This window comes from Miniopterus schreibersii, assembly GCF_964146895.1.
Source record: "Miniopterus schreibersii genome assembly, chromosome: 12".
In the NCBI taxonomy this organism is placed as follows: Eukaryota; Metazoa; Chordata; class Mammalia; order Chiroptera; family Miniopteridae; genus Miniopterus; species Miniopterus schreibersii.
Genome location: NC_138112.1, coordinates 70,411,280 through 70,429,537, shown reverse-complemented (window position 1 = coordinate 70,429,537; position 18,258 = coordinate 70,411,280). Strand labels below are relative to the sequence as shown.

At 37.6% G+C, this 18,258-nt stretch overlaps 1 protein-coding gene across 1 annotated transcript in view; it reads right to left on the bottom strand.

Annotated features, from left to right (window-relative positions):
- Window positions 1-18,258, bottom strand: part of KDM2A (lysine demethylase 2A) — a 93,264-nt gene that overhangs the window by 41,366 nt on the left and 33,640 nt on the right. Inside the window, exons 3-5 of the mRNA XM_081152994.1 lie at window positions 3,207-3,345; window positions 2,504-2,582; window positions 1,400-1,446 (exon numbers count right to left, since the gene is read on the bottom strand). Coding sequence (XP_081009120.1) covers window positions 1,400-1,446; window positions 2,504-2,582; window positions 3,207-3,345 — 265 coding nt within the window. The remainder of the gene's footprint in view (window positions 1-1,399; window positions 1,447-2,503; window positions 2,583-3,206; window positions 3,346-18,258) is intronic.

The window sequence follows — 18,258 nt, the reverse complement described above, 5'->3', positions numbered from 1 at the left end:
AAGTGATAAGAAATCCAAAAGGAGACTAGTGAGTCCTTGCATTTTTATAGCTCAGACATTTGGATAAGTCTACGGTGAGATCCAGAAGTATGTATTTATAACAAGTATCACAGGTGATTCTGATGCAGGTCATCTGTGGACCACAAACCCTTAAGAATGCTTGACCAACAGAGAAAAGCTGTGGTGGTCCATTAACTTAGAGATCCAAGGAACTACTGTTCTGGAGGTCCATTAGGAAAAGAAGTCAAGTGATGGACTGGTAAGTATTCAAGTAGGTCTTTCTGAGGCTCCCTAGAGAGCTCTATCTTGGAAAGAGTAGAATAGAAAAGCATTTTAATTACTCAACAGATTAACTGAGCATCTACTACACTCCAGATAATATGCTAGGTACTAGAAAATACAGAGCAACAGGAAGATACCTGGAATCTAATATAGAAACAGTAAGGGAGTAAAAAATACAGGGAATAAGAGAACTTTCCTCTACCTGGGCTATCTGTGGCTTTCACCTCTTGGATAAACAGGAGTTATCCAGCTGTCTAAAAAGGGCCCTCAAGTGGCCAAGAGATAGTACTGCAATATTTAATTTGTAAAGCGAGAGACTGCAGTGCAGTTTCAGCACAGAGGAAATGCTGTATTGGTAGGACAGCATCAGAAAACTTTTGTTTCATGTCCTGTTGGAAACATTTCCAAAAGATTCCAATCTATTTTACTGCCTTATCATGTATCAGAGAGTGACCATTTCTGGATTCCTAAGGACACTGGCACGTCTCACTCAACAATGGTCTGTGGAAAATTGACCTGAACCTTTACTCACCACAGGAAGTTTTCTTCTTTAACTAGACTCTTCTAATTTGCTTTCTTTTACTAATTCTGAATACAATAAAATTTAATCAGATTAAAGATAATGTATTTACTCAGTTTACAAAGTTTTCAAACCTTGGCCTAGTTACCACATGTAGCATTGATAAAAAATTTCCTGGAAATTTCTCTAATGCTTTTAGGCAGGGGAAAAGAATCACAGATATGAAGCTTCATTCTTGGCTCAAAGATATAAAATTTCACTTTCCTGGGGAGGTTGCCCTGGAAGGCAGGCTCTTCATGGAGGAAAAGGGTGTGTGTGGGGTACACACGTGCGTGTGCACACAGAAATAAAAATGGTACGTAGGTAGGAAAGTAGAGGTTCAAATGTCCTACAGTTTAATGAGTGCTAAACAAAGCAACTCTGTAACTCCCTCTGAGAAAATTCTCAGTTGCTGAATAGTTTCTAAGCAATAAACTACTTCGATTAAATATATACTTCAATGTTCCTAAGCCTTCTCAAATCTAAGAAATTTAAGACTTAGTCCTAAGTCTAAAATCTCTGCCTCAAAGATACAAAGGCCACAAGCTTAATACTTACCCACACACATTTTGACATCATTCACAGTGAAGTCTGGATCTGGCATCCTATGAAACAAACACCAACAAGCACAATTTAGAAGCACAACTTCTCTAGTAAGTGTGAGGTTTTGTTTTTTTCTTAAAGAGATTTTCTTTAAAAAAATACGTTTTTATTGATTTCTGAGAGAGGGAGAGGGAGAGATAGAAACATCAATGATGAGACAGTAAATGATCGGCTGCCTCCTGCCGGCCCCCTATTGAGGATCAAGCCTGCAACTCAGGCATGTGCCCTGACCGGGAATAGAACTGCGATCTCCTGGATCATAGGTTGATGCTCAACCACTGAGCCATGCCAGCCAGGCTAAAAGAGATTTTTGATGTGGAGGAGAGATATGTATGCCCAAGGCTGGTGTAATTTTTTTTTAAATTTATATATATGTGTGTGTGTGTGTGTGTGTATATATATATATTTATTTATTTAATTTTTTTTTTTTGAGAGAGAGAGGAAGGGAGAGGGGGAAAGAAACATTGATGTGAGAACAAAACATCGATTGGCTGCCTCCTGAATGTGCCCTACTGGGGATAGAGCCTGCAACCTGGGCATGTGCCCTGACTGGGAACTGAAAGAGCAACCTTTTGGTGCACGGGATGATGCCCAACCAACTTAGCCACACCAGCCAGGGTAGTGTGAGTTTTTCTTAAAGTACTAAGAACTCCCCAGTTGACACATATCAATCTTATTTGGGCTGAAAAAAGGAATATATGCCCTTTTAAAACTAAATGGGAAATTATTATTATTTTTTAAATATATCTTTATTGATTTCAGAGAGAAGAAGGGAGAGGGAGAGAGCTGGAAACATCAGTGATGAGAGAGTCACTGATTGGCTGCCTCCTGCATGCCCCCCCCACTGGGGATTGAGCCCACAACCTAGGCACATGCCCCGACTGGGAATCAAACCTCAATCTCCTGGATCCTAGGTCGATGCTCACCTGCCAGAGATTTCCCAGCTGGGCAGGAAATTATTTTCAATTATCAATATCAATTAACAATACTGCATTGTCTACAGCCTCGGTGTAACATGGTCATTTCACAACCATATCTAATAAGGCCAAGAACACTTACTTTATTCCAAGTCCATCAGAATTCTTGAAAATAAGAGGGTCTCTTAAGCCGCCCCGCTGGATATATTCTACGTTAAAATCTGTCATGAAAGGAAAACAGTCGTTAGAAAGGCAAGAGGTATAGCTGGAAAAAGAACTGAGAAGCTGGGTTCAGGGGTTTGCTAAGTCTATATTTCCACAGTAAATTCATAATTTAACCAATAGGGGGTTAACGAGTCATCTCATAAATCTTAGGTGGAAATTATCATCACCCTCTTAATAGCCAAAAAATGTAATTCCATCCACTACAATACATACCATGATATCCCTGTCAGTTTGCCAACGAGCAAAGCTGCAATGGTACATAGGGAATCACACACCTCAGTTTTGGTTGGGTGGGTACATGCATAAAAGGACTTTTATTGTACTATTCATAATTAAACCAAAACCAAGGGAAAGGAGAAAAAGAGACCTTTAGGGAAAAATTCCAACAACATTCCTGCCCTAATAAATGCTTACTTCTTCTAATATAGCAGAGAATGATTCACAGGGTGGGAGGATTTGGGAGTGGTGGTGTGAGTGGCACTGTGTAATAAGAGAAAATAAAGACAAATAGCATCATAGCATCAACAGGCAATATTCTGGCTTCATAGATGCTGACTAGTTCCCAGAGTCCAAACTTCCTACATCAAGGGACTACAGGTCTGAACTAAAACAATACTGACCTTTTCCCTCCATAAAAGTAACAAAATTTGCATTATATTTGTTGGTGTGAAGTTTCTCTTCCAAGTCAAAAGTTCTTTTCCCTTCAATTTCATCATCTGAAATGCCATCATCTTCATAGCGTCGTCGCATGGTACCACGCTGGGGAGAGAAGGACATTAAGGATGAAATCATGTACTTTTTCATGCCTATGTCATAGTTTCCCCTACATGTATGTGCAAAGTGCTTTCAACTTTAGTTGCTATGTCAAGGATCAATATTCCTTAAGACCTTTCTCTTAACTAAGGGTCAGTGAGTGTTTTCAGAAAATGTATGGAACAAAACAAAGCTTTAATGAGCCATTGCGTTCCCTACTTGTGATTTGTTCCCTCTGCTAACTCTTTCAGCCTAGAGATATAAACTTACAATAAAAATTGGACCAAAAAGGGTCTACTAAACATTTTACTTGTCTTTCATTGCTTATCAGAGTGGGGACAAACTGTCTTTATGGACATTTCAAATCAGGATACAAAATATAATTTTTTCATAGAAGAAAACTGTATCTAGATTAGCTTTCTAAAACAACCTTCAAGAATAGGTTAAAACATTTTAATTAATGAAGCAAAAACTCTTTAATATCAGATAAAAGAAGAAAGTTAATCGGAACAATAGCATTCCAAACAGTATCCACCATTACTGAGCTTTAAGGATGTCTAACCAAAGAAGATATACAAATGGCCAATGAGCACATGAAAATGCTCAATATCATTAGTCATTAGGGGAAATGCAAATTAAAACCACAATGAGATACCACTTTACACTCACTAGGATGGCTATTGTGAAAAAGATGAACAAAAACAAGTGTTGGCAACAATGTGGAGAAACTGAAACCCTCATACATTGGTTAATTGAATATAAAATGGTGCAGCCACTTTTGAAAACAGTTTGGAGGTTCCAATAATTCCACTTTGAGGTATATATATAAAAAAAATTAAACAAAATCCATAAAAAACCCTGGCTGGTTTAGCTCTCTGGTTAAAGCATTGGCCTATGGACCAAAGGGTTGTGGGTTTGATTCCCGGTCAAGGGCGCATACCTCAGTTGCAGGTTCCCCATCCGTGGTCAGGGTGCGTGTGAGACAAAACTGATGTTTCTCCCCCACCCCCCTTCCATTCTCTCTAGAAATCAATGGAAAAAATATCCTCAGGTGAGGCTTAAAAAAAAAAATCCATACAAAAAATTGTACAGATGTTCATGGCAGCATTCATAATAGCTAAAAGGTAGCAAGCCAAATGTCAATCAATGATGAATGGATTAACAAAATATGGTATAGTTACATAATGGAATATTATTCAAACATAGAAACAAATGAAGTGTTGGTAAGTGTTACAACACAGAAGAATCTTGAAAACACTATGCTAAGCGAAAGAAGCCAAACACAAAAGACCACATATTGAATAATTTTATTTACATGAAATGTCCACAACAGGCAAATCCATAGAGATAGAAAGTAGATTAATGATTGCCAGGGGCTGAGGAGAGGGAGGGATAGGAAGTGACCAATAAGATTTTCTTCTTGATGATATATTATAGCCTTGGTACACTTAAAACCTATATAATTTTATTAACCAATGTTACTCCCAAAAATTTAATTAAAAATTTTTTAAAGTAAAATAAAATAGAAAGAAAAAAGATTTTCTTTTTGACAGTTGATTTAAATAAGAGGAAATAATGGTGGGCTCCCTTTCAGTGCTCTGCAATTTCAGTTTACATTTCTCTGTTATTTTGCCATTGAGAAAGGCATCTTCCTTTGGTATAGCAGTCTATATAATTGTTGGTTACGTACCAATACTTAATATTGTGTGTGGTTTTCACAGATAAAACCAACCTGTAATTACGTAATTCAGAACTGCTAAATTAGTTGAGTGGGGGTTTTTTTTGTTTTTTTTTTTTAATTGATTTCAGAGAGAGGAAGGGAAGAGGGAGAGATAGAAACATCAATGATGAGAGTCATTGATCAGCTGCCTCCTGCACCCCCCCCCCCCCACCGGGGATCGAGCCCACGACCCAGGTATGTGCCCAGACTGGGAATCAAACCTCGATCTTCCAGATGTTCAACCGCTGAGCCATGCCAGCTGGGCCTGAGTTAGTTTTTTAAGTGAACCATTCTAATAATTTCCAAAACCTTTTACTTAACTTTCACTGTAAAATATTTTCTAATTATTGTCTTAAAGGAGTTTTCTTTATAATTATTTAAGTATCATATGGTAATCTATGTGGTTGCAATAACGGTCATTCAGCATTTATTAGAACAATTACATTTCACTTGAAAGAGTTCTAAGGGAAACTTAAGATTAATTATGCTTTCCCATATTTTCTTTCATTTTCTTTTTACAACTCTTTTTTTTAAAGTTTTTATAAAGCCCGGCCAGGCATGGCTCAGAAGTTGAGCATCGACCTAGGATCCAGGAGATTCCAGGAGATCACGGTTTGATTCCTGGTAAGGGCATATGTCTGGGTTGTGGGTTCGATTCCCAGTCGGGGGCGTGCAGGAGGCAGCCAATCAATGACTCTCTCATCACTGATGTTTCTATCTCTCTCTCTCCTTCTCCCTTCCTCTCTCTAAAATCAATAAAGATTTTTTTTTTAAAGTTTTTATAAAAATTGAACTGAGAGAGAGGAAGAGGGGGAGGGAGGGAGAGAGAGAGAAACATCGCTGTGAGAACACTGATAAGTTGCCTCACATATGTACCCCGACGGGACAGAACCCACAACCTGGGTATGTGCCCTGACCAGGAATCAAATCAGTGACCTTTTGGTGCATGAGACAATGCTCCAACCAACTGAGCCATACCAGCAAGGGCTTTTACAGCTCTTTTAATCACTTTTCCTTCTCTGAAACTCCCTGAAGTTTTTTGGTAAACAGTATTTTGAATCAGAATTTGTTAGATGGCTTTCTTATTTATAGGATAACATCATTCTATAAATACAAAAAAAAAAGAAGTGACAATTAATGGTATGGGTTTCTTTCAAGAGTTATGAAAATGTTCTGAAATTAGGTAATGGTGATATTTACACAACTCTATGAATATACTAAAAACCAGTCAATTATACATTTTAAATTGGTGAATTTTATGGTATGTGAATTATATCTCATTAGCTGTTTGTTGTTTTGGTTTCTTTTAAAGGATAACATGTTGCTTATGCTGCAAATTTACCTTTTGGTATATTTTACCTTAGCCAGTGTTGAAATTTGCTGGTATTTCTTGAAAATATACACATGGAATAATTGGTGTAGGAGTGGTAGGTGCAAGATAAGGTAGCCACAACCTACTAAGTGCTAAGAACAACCAAAACTGGTTTAAAGTTAGATATTGATTATCTGAAATTGATTACATAGCACCTGAATTTACATAAACACGTACAAAAATGAGACAGTGGAGACAGGTCTCTTAATGAATGGGCAGAAATGGGTCACAAGAAATAAAAATTAAAGGAAATAAAATTGTTACACACAAGAGAAGAGAAAGATTCAACTTACCTGTTTTAGACAGAAACACTGAGGAATACCTGTTATCTTTTCCATAAGCCACAGCTCAAAAGCCAAAAAAAGGACTAATTTTAACAGACCTTTCACTTACTTCAATAATGCCATCACTGCTCAAAATACTTTTAGGTCTATTTATTGGGAGGTGAAGGGAGTTTATTTTCACTGACAATTTCTTACATGGGTTTGTTTTTTTTGGAAAGATAACACTCAGTTCCCTTCCTCACCTTATTCCATATATGTACCTCTGAAGAGAACTCCAAAAGATGATTTCCAAGGACATCACACAGCAAGGGCAATACCATCAAAATAAATGTAGTTTCCCAAAATAATCACTTTTAGAAAGCATTCATTTACACTATAAGTTCCCTTTTTTATTTTGTTTTACAATTAGTTTATTTTTCAAATAATATTTTTCAGTGTTATTTGCACTGTAAGTTGTAATATGCTTGTCAAAAAAAAAAATCCGTCATGTTTTCAAACTTCAAACTTTCCTAGGTTTACAACTACTGATTCTTCTTCAGTCTCCTGATTATACTAACATTTCTAACATGGTAGCCAGAAGTTCCCGTCCTTCCTTCTTTTTTACATGATTTTCTTCATCTTATATCAAGAAGAATCCTCCCTCTATTTGCACTTTCAATTTGTAGAGTATAACGATATAGGGAAGGCTCTTTTCCCAGCCACACTATGCCCATTTCTTAAAGACAACAGAAAAATGAATTTGAATTCTTGTTTTCTTTTTGTTGCAATTGGGAAGTTAGTACTTAAGTGAAAATTATTCGTGTCAGTTTTAACACTGTTAAGGATAAGGCCCCCCTCCCCATCTATCTTAATGTAACCCTGGTAAAAATAAGTATCTATAGCAAATCTCTAGGTGCTTTAAAAACACTCAATCCTTGCCAAGCTGGTGTGGTTCAGTGGCTGAGCACTGACCCATAAACCTGAAGGTCATGGTTTGATTCCCAGTCGGGGCACATGCCAGAATTGTGGGCTGGATCCCTAGCAGGGGGCGTGAAGGAGGCAGCCAACTGATGACTCTCTCTCATCACTGATGTTTCTCTCTCTCCCTCTCCCTTCCTCTTTCTGAAATCAATAAAAAAAATACTTTAAAAAAAAACCACCATACTCAATCCTCACAATAACCTGGAAATCAGTAGGCAATGACACAATCTATTACAGGTGAAACCCTAAAGGCAGACCCGCTTTAACACTAAGGAAAACAATCACCAATGTCCTCCAGCCCACAAATAATTCCAAATGGTTTGCTAGTGTGCTGTGCTTGTTTAGTCTAGGTGTTTTTCATACAGGTGATTTTAGGCAGCCTAAAGGATGTTTTTCGCCTCCCACAGATACAAGCCCTCACTTAACCTCAGCATCATAATAAATAGCAAGCACAAACTGAATACTGAAATCTATTCCAACCATGTTTTCACTCAAAAGTAATTTGTCCTTTCCAGGGTTAATGACCTGTACTCTTGAATAACCAATCACTAGCTTATTCCATTTAGATGACCAAACTATATGGCAAACTCATGTTTTCCAGAATCCAAATAATAAAAAGAAATTTTAAACTGTCTTTAAAAAAAATCACCACTCCTGGTGGAATGGTAATTAACTATATTAAATGGTAATAATGGCCACATAAATGGAATATTTAAAGTATTAAGTACTGATAGATAAATCAAGCTGAAGGATATAGATACTAGTTACACTATTACTCTTCTACATGGTTAGCTGAAGAAAGGACAATGATGCAAGACTAGATGCAAAGAGTTATCAATTATTACATAAAAACTTCTGGCACTCTCTGTTTTAAACATGTGGTAAAAAAGAATGACGGGGCCCTGGCCAGTGTGGCTCAGTTGGTTGACCATCATCCTGTGCACCGAAAGGTTGCTGGTTTGATTTCTGGTCAGGGCATATATCCAGGTTGCAGGGTCCATCCCTGGCTGGGGCACATACAAGGGCAACAAATTGATGTTTCTCTCTCTCCCTTCCTCTCTCTCTAAAATCAATAAAAACATATCCTCAGGTGAAGATTTAAAAAAAAAAAAAAAAGCATGCATAGAAAAGAAACACTGGAAGACATGGAAGAAGAACCGTTTATATTTGTTAACTTTATTTTTTAAAAATATGTCTTTATTGATTTCAGAGAGAGGAAAATATGTCTTTATTGATTTCAGAGAGAAGAAGGGAGACAGATAGAAACATCAATGATGAGAGAGTCATTGACTGGTTGCCTCCTGCACGCCCTCTAGAGGGGATGGAGTGTGGAACCTGGGCATGTGCCCTGTCCAGGAATCAAACCGCTATCTCCTGGATCATGGCGGAAGCTCAACTACTGAACCAAGCTGGCTGGGCATATTTGTTAACTTTCAATGATAGGTAAAGGGTCTTCAGGTTCCTCATATTATGCTTTTTTCCAATACCTAACATTTCTTTAATTTTAAAAGTAATGTAACAGAATAAAGAACAAAAACCATACAATCATCTCAAAGGATGCAGAAACATTTGACAAAAATCAGCCACCTTTCATGATGAAAGATATTCAACTAAATAGGAATAGAAGGGAAATTCCTCTAGCTGATAAAGGGAATCTACCACAACCCCAGTTATTATCATATTTAATGGTAGAAGACTGAAAGCTTTCTCCCTAAGATCAGAAACAAGGCAAGGTTATCTGCTCTCCTAACTTCTATTCAACATTGTGTTGGAGGTGCAGGCTAAGGCAATTAGGCAAAAATAAATAAATACAGTGCAAGTTTAAAAAGGAAAAAGTAACCCTGGCCCTTCTGGCTCAGTGGTTAAAGTGTCAGCCCAAGGACTGAAGGGTCCTGACTTCAATTCTAGCCAAGGGCATGTACCTTCGTTGTAGGCTCTGGCCCCGGTCGGGGCACATGTGGAAGGCAATCAATTGATGTGTATCTCTCACATTGATGTCTCTCTCTCAGATCTCTCCCTCCCTCCCTCCCTTCCACTCTCTCTGAAAAGCAATGAAAAAAATATCCTCGGGTGAGGATTAAAAAAAAATTTTTTTTAAAGGAAAAAATAGAACTTTATTCACAATGACATGATCTTCTACATAGAAAATTATAAGCAATCCACACAAAAAAACTTTTAGAGCTAATAAAACCAGTTGCATTTCTATACTAGCAATGAAAAAATCTAAAAATTAAATTAACAATTCCATTTACAATAGCACAAAAAAAATAATACTAAGAAATAAATTTAACAAAAGAGGCCCAAGACCTGTATACTAAAAAAATACATACTATTGTTGAAAGTAAGAAAATTTAAGTAAATGGAAAGACATCCCATGTTCATAGACTACAAGACATTATAGAAGATGGCAGTACACCCTAAATTGGCCTACAAATTCAACACAGTATTAACAAACCTTGACGTAACAGGACAATGTGTTAACCAACTGAGCTACCCAGCCATGGCATAGCTGCATTTTTTCTTAAGAAATTAGCAAATTATCTTAAAATCGCATGAAAATGCAAGGGAACCAGAATAACCAAAATGACCATGAAAAAGAAGAGCAAAGTTGGAGGACTCATACTTCCTGATTTCAAACTTACTATAAGGGTACAGTAATCAAGACTGTAGATCAGTAGAACAGAATTGAGAATCCAGAAATAAACCTTTACATTTATGGTCAATTGGTTTTCAGTAAGGATGCCCACATAATGCAACGGGAAGAGTCTTCAGGAAATGGTGAGGGGTCCCCTAGCCAGTTTTGCTCAGTGGTTATAGCACAGGCCCATGGACTGAAGGGTCCCAGGTTCAATTCTGGGCAAGGGCATGTACCTGGGTTGCAGGCTTAGGCCTGGTCGGGGCATGTTCGGGAGGCAACAAATTGATGTCTCTCTCTCACATCAATGTCTCTCTCTTTCTCTCTCTCTCCCCCTCTCCTTTCTTTTCTCTGAAAAGCAATGGAAAAAATATCCTCAAGTGAGGATTTAAAAAAAAGAAAAGAAATGGTACTGGGACAACTGGATATTTACATGTAAAAGAATGAAGGTGGACCTCTACCTTATACCAACAAACTAACTTAAAATGGATCAAAGACTTAAATGTAAAGGCTAAAGCTATATAATTCTTAGAAGAAAACATGGTATAAATATTCATGACTTTGGATTAGGCAGTGGTTTCTTAGATACCAAAAGCATAAGTACCAACAACAGATTAACTGGACTTCCTCAAAATTAAAACTTTTTGTGCTTTAAAAAACACCATCAAGAAAGGTAAAACTCCCAGCCAGGTGTGGCTCAGCAGTTGAGCATAGACCTAGGATCCAGGAGATCACAGTTTGATTCCCAGTCAGGGCACATGCCCAGGTTGCAGGCTTGATCCCCAGTCAGGGGCGTGCGGGAGGCAGCCAATCAATGACAACTCTCTCATCATTGATGTTTCTTTCTCTCCCTCTCCCTTCCTCTCTCTGAAATCAATAGATATATTTTTTTTAAAAAGATAAAAGGCACCTATGCAATACAAGAAATATTTGCAAATCATGTATCTCATAAGGGTCTAGTATCTAGAATATATAAAGAACTCTTACAACTTAAAAACAGGCAAAGGATTTGAATGAGTATTTCTCAAAATATACAACTGGCCAATAAATACATGAAACATCATTAGTCATTAGCTCAGCATTAGTCATTAAGAGAATGCAAATAAAAACCATAATGAAATACCACTGCATACCTACTAGTCAGATAGTAAGTGTTGGTGAGGATATAGAGAAAATGAAATCCTCATACAGCTGGTGGCAATGTAGAATAGTACAACCCACGGTGTGGTTTAACAGATTTACCATATAACCCAGCAATTCCATTCCTAGGTATCTACCCAAGAGAATGAAAACATATGTCCACACAAAATCTTGTACACAAACATTCATAGCAACATTATTAATTATAGCCAAAAGAAAGAAACAACCCAAAGGTCCATCAACTAATGAATGGATATAGTGTAACCAAACACTGCTTAATAACATTAAAATTTTTTAAAATTTTATTTATTTTTAAATCCTCACCTGAGGATATGCTTGGAGAAAGGAAGAGAGAGAGAGAGAGGGAGAGAGGGAGGGAGAGAGAGAGAGAGAGAGAGAGAGAAACATCGATCCGTTGTCTTCCATATGTACCGACTGGGAATCAAACCAGCAACCTTTCAGTGCACAGGATGATGCTCAACCAACTGAGCCGCTCTAGCCAGGCACACTTTTTTAAAAATCATCACCTGAAGATATGTTTCTATTGATTTTAAAGAGAGAGGAAGAGAGAGAAACACTGATGTGAAAAACGTCGATCAGTTACCTCCAGTACATGCCCCAACTGGGGATCAAACCTGCAATTTAGGCATGTTCCCTGACAAGGAATTGAACTCCCAACCTTTTGATGTATGGAACAATGCTGCAACCAATCAAGCTACCTGGCTAGGGCTGCTTAATAACATTTTTTTTCAGAAAGCACAATATATTTTTTCTACATAATTTCCACAGTCATTTAGTTGATTTTATATGAAAAGCATGGACAAGTGACTAAAAAAGTTAAATATTTAATAAACTACTATGATATGCCATGCCACAAATGCAAAGGCACTGTTAGTTCTGAAATTTTCCACTCCATCTATTGATATAATTCATCAAATCAACAGATTAAAGGAGAAAAACCACATGATCTAGATCTGTGCTGTCTTATATGGTACGGTAGCTACTAGTCACATGTGGCTATAAGACTGAAATTAAGATTAAATACATCTTCAGCAAATGATGCAGGGAAAACTAGATATCTACATGCAAAAGAATGAAGCTGGACCCTTACCTTACACCACATACAAAAATTAACTGAAGACCTAAACATAAAAACTAAAATGATAAAATTCTTAGAACAAGGGGAAAATCTTCACAGCATTGGATCTAGCAAAGATTTCTTGAACATGACATCAAAAGCAAAAGAAAAAAACAATTTTGGACTTCAAAGTCCAATTTTAAACTTCATCAAAATTTTAAAATTTGTGCAAAGGGCACTATTCAAGAGAGTAAAAAGACAAACCATAGAGAGAGGTAGAAAATATTTGCAAACTGTATATCTGATAAGGGATAAATATCTAGAATACACTATAAAGAACTTTTACAACTCAACAACAAAATTAACAACCCAACTCAAAAATAGGCAAAGACTTAAATAGACATTTCTCCAAAGATAGACAAACGGTCAATAAGCACATGTGAAAATGCTCAACATCACCAGTCATTAGGGAAATGCAAATCAAAATCACAATGAAATACTATTTCACATCCATTTTGATAATAGGCATTATTATCAAAAAGCCAAAATAACAAGTGTTAACAAGGAAGTGAAGAATTTGGAACCCTATGCACTGCTAGTGGGAATGTAAAAGGATGCAGTCTGCGTGGAAAACAGTACAGCAATTCCTCAAAAAATTAAAAATGGAATTGCCATATATCCAGCAATTCCAATTCTAGGTATACACCCAAAAGAACTGAAAGCAGGAACTCAAACAGAAACTTTTATAACAGCATTATTCATAATAGTCAAAAAGTAGAAACAGTCTCAAATGTCTAGTGACTGATATATGGATAAATAAACTCTAATCTACTTATTTACACACACACACACACACACACACACACTCTGAAATAATATTCACCCATAAAAAGGAATGGAGTCCCTTACACACTGCAGCATGGATAACCTTGAAGATATTACGTCAAGTGAAATAGGCCAGAAACAAAAGAATAAATACTGGATGATTCCACTTACATAAGGTACCTAGAATAGGAAAATTCATAGAGAAAATAAGTAGATTAGAGTTTACCGGGGGCTGGGGGTAGGAAGAATAGGAAGTTACTGATTGATGGTTACAGAATTTCCATTTGGGGTAATGAAAAAGTTTTGGAATGTCCAGCCAGCGTGGCTCAGTAGTTGAGTATCAGTCAGGGCACATGCCCGAGTTGTGAGCTCAATTCCCAACAGGGGACACATGCAAGAGGCAGCCAATCAATGATTCATCATTGATGTTCCTCTTTCTCTCCCTTCCTCTCTCTGAAATCAATATAAATATATTTTTTAAAAAGTTCTGGAATTAGTGGTGAAGGGTGCATATCATTATAAATATAATTATTGCCACTGAACCGTGCACTTAATCAGGAAATATGGTATTATTTTACAAATGAAAAAAAAGATAGGTAAAACTAACCTATATTAAATAACCCTTTTAGATAATAGCAGAAAAACAAGAAAGCAAAAGTGTCTATATGGACAACTTATCTAGTGTCAATTCTATTATTACTACTTCGCTGTGTGATCTTAGGCAGTTAAATGAATCACCTAACCTCTCTAGATCCTGATTTTTCCCTTGGATGTAAATAATTTAAGGTCCATTTGTGTTCTAAAATAAGTTCTCTACAATCTGATTCCAAGTAAAATCTCAGCCTTGCTCCCATTTACATTATACCATGTTGAAGATTTGCTACATACCAGCCCCCCAGGTCAGTCTGTCCTTACTGAAAGAATATCTAACTCCAGACCCAGCCCTCTCTGTCCTAACCAGACACTGGGAGAAAGATCTGACAGTAGGTCAGCAGGGTAGCCCACACAGAGACTTCCACATCTTCCTGCTATACTCCCACCCCCAACCCCCACAGTAAACAAATCTCCATGTATATGATCAACCAGATGTTAGGGGCAGTTCTTTCTGGAGAGTTGAGGCAATTCCCGTTCTCCCAGGGACATAAAGGAGTCAGAGAATGAAGAAGTTGTATAAAATATGAAAAGACTGTTACTGTTTTTATTAATGACAGCCAGAAAAGCTACTGCTCTGAACTATGTATGATGCCAAGGCAAAAAAACAGTACTAATAGCAGCTAACGTTCGGAGTGCTTACCATGCGCCATGTACTGTAATAACCACTCTGAATGCATTAAATCCAACATCCCTATAAGATTCTTATTCTACATTACAAATGAGGAAAATGAAGGACATAAGTAACATGCCCAATTAGAAAGCTACTAATTGATACAACAGGGACTGGAACCCAGGCACTTTGGTTCATATAGCCAAGGGTCTTAACCACTGCTCTATTCTACTGAAATCCTTTTAGGGTGAAACTTCAGCCTTCTAGTAGCTTGAGGCAGATGGAAGTAATTATCAAAGGAAGGTGACCCCCACACAGCTGAAATGACTCTGGCAGACAGGAGGTGAAGTGGTGGGACCCGCTGGCAACAAAGGAGACTGTCTATAAATCAGAAAACTGTGCTTGGTAGGTAGATAGCTAGCAAAGACTCTTCCCCAGGGCAGGAAGTTTATGAGGTTTGCTAAGGGACAGTATGCCACTGTTTACTTAACATTCCACCATTCCCGGTTTCTAATTCTAACTTTTTAAAAACTATGTTTTTATTGATTTTTCAGAGAAGAAGGGAGAGGGAGAGAGAAACATCAAATGATGAGAGAATCATCCATCAGCTGCCTCTTGCACGCCCCCTACTGGGGGTGGAGCTCCACAACCTGGGCATGAGCCCTGACGGGGAATCAAACTGTGATTGCCTGGTCCGTGGGTCAACCACTGAGCCAATACTGGCCCGGCTCTAATTCCAACTTTTATTTGACAAATTGTTTTACTAGTCATTCAGCTATTTTGGCTGAAATAAAAATACTGCTATTTCTAACCAGAGATAATTTTACATTAGAGTGTTTTGAAATTAATACATTTATTGTGTATGCTATTAAAATTTGTTCTCATTCTCTATAGTTGTAATCAAACTGACATTACCAATCTTCTATAAAGATGAAATTGTCAATATTTTTTACCAATATTAATTTCATCTCTAATTTTCTCTAAGATTCTGATCTTATTCCACTACCTGAGAGAAAAGTTTTAATTACAGAGCCTCTCTGGTGGTAATGGGATAAGAAGCCAAGTAACAACTAGATTTTCATGTCCCACATCATGGAGAAATAAGTTTGGGGGTATCTTTTTATAAATGTATAAAGCTATATGGATTAAATCTGAATCTTTGCAACATATACCAAATCCCCACCTTATAGCACTAATACGCATTTATACACACTTTAAAAAACAAACAAGCTCAGGCTCTCATCCTGCCCCTTTCACAAACATGAACATATATATATCTCCTTAATCAACTGAACTTTGAAGTGTTTCCATGTTTCTTTCCATGTTTTTGAAAACCCAACATTACCACAAGGTCACACACTGGGGCAGACATATATATCTGTCTACCACCTCCCATGTGTATGTACTATAAAAATTATTAGTTGAACACTTATTCATAAAACAGAGACAAGCTGAATATGGAATTAAAAGCCAGATGCTCTGCACACAAAGATAAAAGGGCACAGTTCTAGCCCTCCAGGATATCTCTGGCCAGTAGGGGGAGACAGACATGCAAATAAATTATAGTATTGTAATTCACTGTGTCATTAAGACAAGAAGAGACAAATGTCATGGAAGTCCAGGAGGAAGAAAAACTAACACAGAGGAATTGGCAAACACTCCACAGAAGTGACACAAGAAGAAATGTTTGTTCATTCAATATAACTTTACTGAACACTTAAGTTCTAAGGACTATGGATAAAGACTATGTTGTTCCTCTACAGCAGTGGACCTCTTCAAATATTTTTGGGCACCCCCTTCGCCCTTATTGGATTTCTCCGTATCTCCTTATAAATGAGAGAGACACACACACAGACAGACAAGACAGACAGACACAGAGACAGAGAAACAACTCTTTTCAAAAATTAAAGGTTATAGCCTTGGCCAGTTGCTCAATGGTTAGAGCACTGGCCCACAGACGGAAAGGTCCTGGGTTTGATTCCAGCCAAGGGCACGTACCTCAGTTGCAGGCTCAATCCCCACTCCTGGTCAGGGCATGTAGGGGAGGCAACCAATCCATGTCTCTCTCTCACATCGATGATTTCTCTTTCTCTTTCTCTTTCTCTCTCTCTCTCTCTCTCCCCCCCCCTTCCCTTCCACTCTCTCTGAAAGGCAATGGAAAAAATATCCTCGAGTAAGGATTAAAAAAATAATAATACAACAAAGTTTATGATCTTGGTTTAGAAAATTTTATAATTTCCTTACACCTCATGAGGGATTTTAATGGGAACACCCTAATGTGGTATAAAAACAGTGGGAATCAGTGCCTTACAGGGATTGGAACTTGGGCCCGAGGGTTTTTTGTGTGTTTTTTTTTAATCCTCAGCTGAAGATATTTTTTTTCCATTGCTTTGGGGGGGAGGGGAGAGAAACATCAATGTGAAAGAGACACATTGATTGGTTGCTTCCTGTATGTGACCCGTTGGGTGGGGATCGAGCCTGCAACAGAGGTACGTGCCCTTGGCTGGAATCAAACCCAAGACACTTCAGTCCACAGGCCGACACTCTAATCACTGAGCAAAACTGGCTAGGGCAGGCCCAAGTTTTTATTTTATTTTATTTTAAATATATCTTTATTGATTTCAGAGAGAGGAAAGGAGAGGGAGAGAGAGAGATAGAAACATCAATGATGAGAGAGTCATCAATCGAGCCCACAACCCGAGCATGTGCCCTGACCGGGAATTGAATCCCGATAGCCTGGATCCCAGGTTGAGGCTCAACTGTTGAGCCATGCCCGGCCGGGCAGGCCCAAGTTTTTATCTCTTGATCTCTTATTGCCCCTAGAGTAATGAGAGACCTGAGCACAAAGATAAAGGAAGAATACATGCTTAGTTTTAACATAACTGCTTTAACACATTATAAACAATGTGTTCTGATCAACTGACACAACTGAAAAAGCTTGCATTTCTTTAGCAGATCACAGTAATTTCAACAAGACAGAGTAATCCATAAAAGGAAGGCATCATCTACAAAATTTGGTAAGGTTATTCACATCTAAGTCTGATTTTTTTTTAATTTAAAAAAAAGGCATCTAAGAAGGCAGAAAGCTCAAAAGAAGACTATACAACACAAAGTAAACTTTCCCCTAAAAGTTCCCTCAAAACTTGTGCAAAATGCCTACTATATACAGAATGACCATAAAATTTCTGAGTCAGGATGCACCTACCCCAACCACAAATGTGACCCCCACAAAACCAATCAACTGAGAAATGAGTTCAAGCGTCGGATCTTTTCCCGCACATTGCCTGCTTTTCTACAAACCATTTGGTATAATCAACTGTTCAGCGTGCTCGCTGCACATTTAACCATGATATCACCACAATTCTGCAAAGGGAAAAAGGTGGCTACAAGTGGCAAATTACTCTCTGAAATTCATGAAGATAAGCATATCAACACCATCTTGAAGAGAAAAAAAATCTGAGTTCAGATGTTATACCAAAAGCACATTTTCTTCCTCTAATAAAGGTTTTTATTAGAAATATACAAATACTCTTCTACTTAACTATGAAATAAAGAGGTATGTAATTCCTCACTTTACCTTTTGTCCCACTCTTTCAAATCTTCCCACCTTTAAAAAGTAGTGAAATCATAACCCAAAGGAA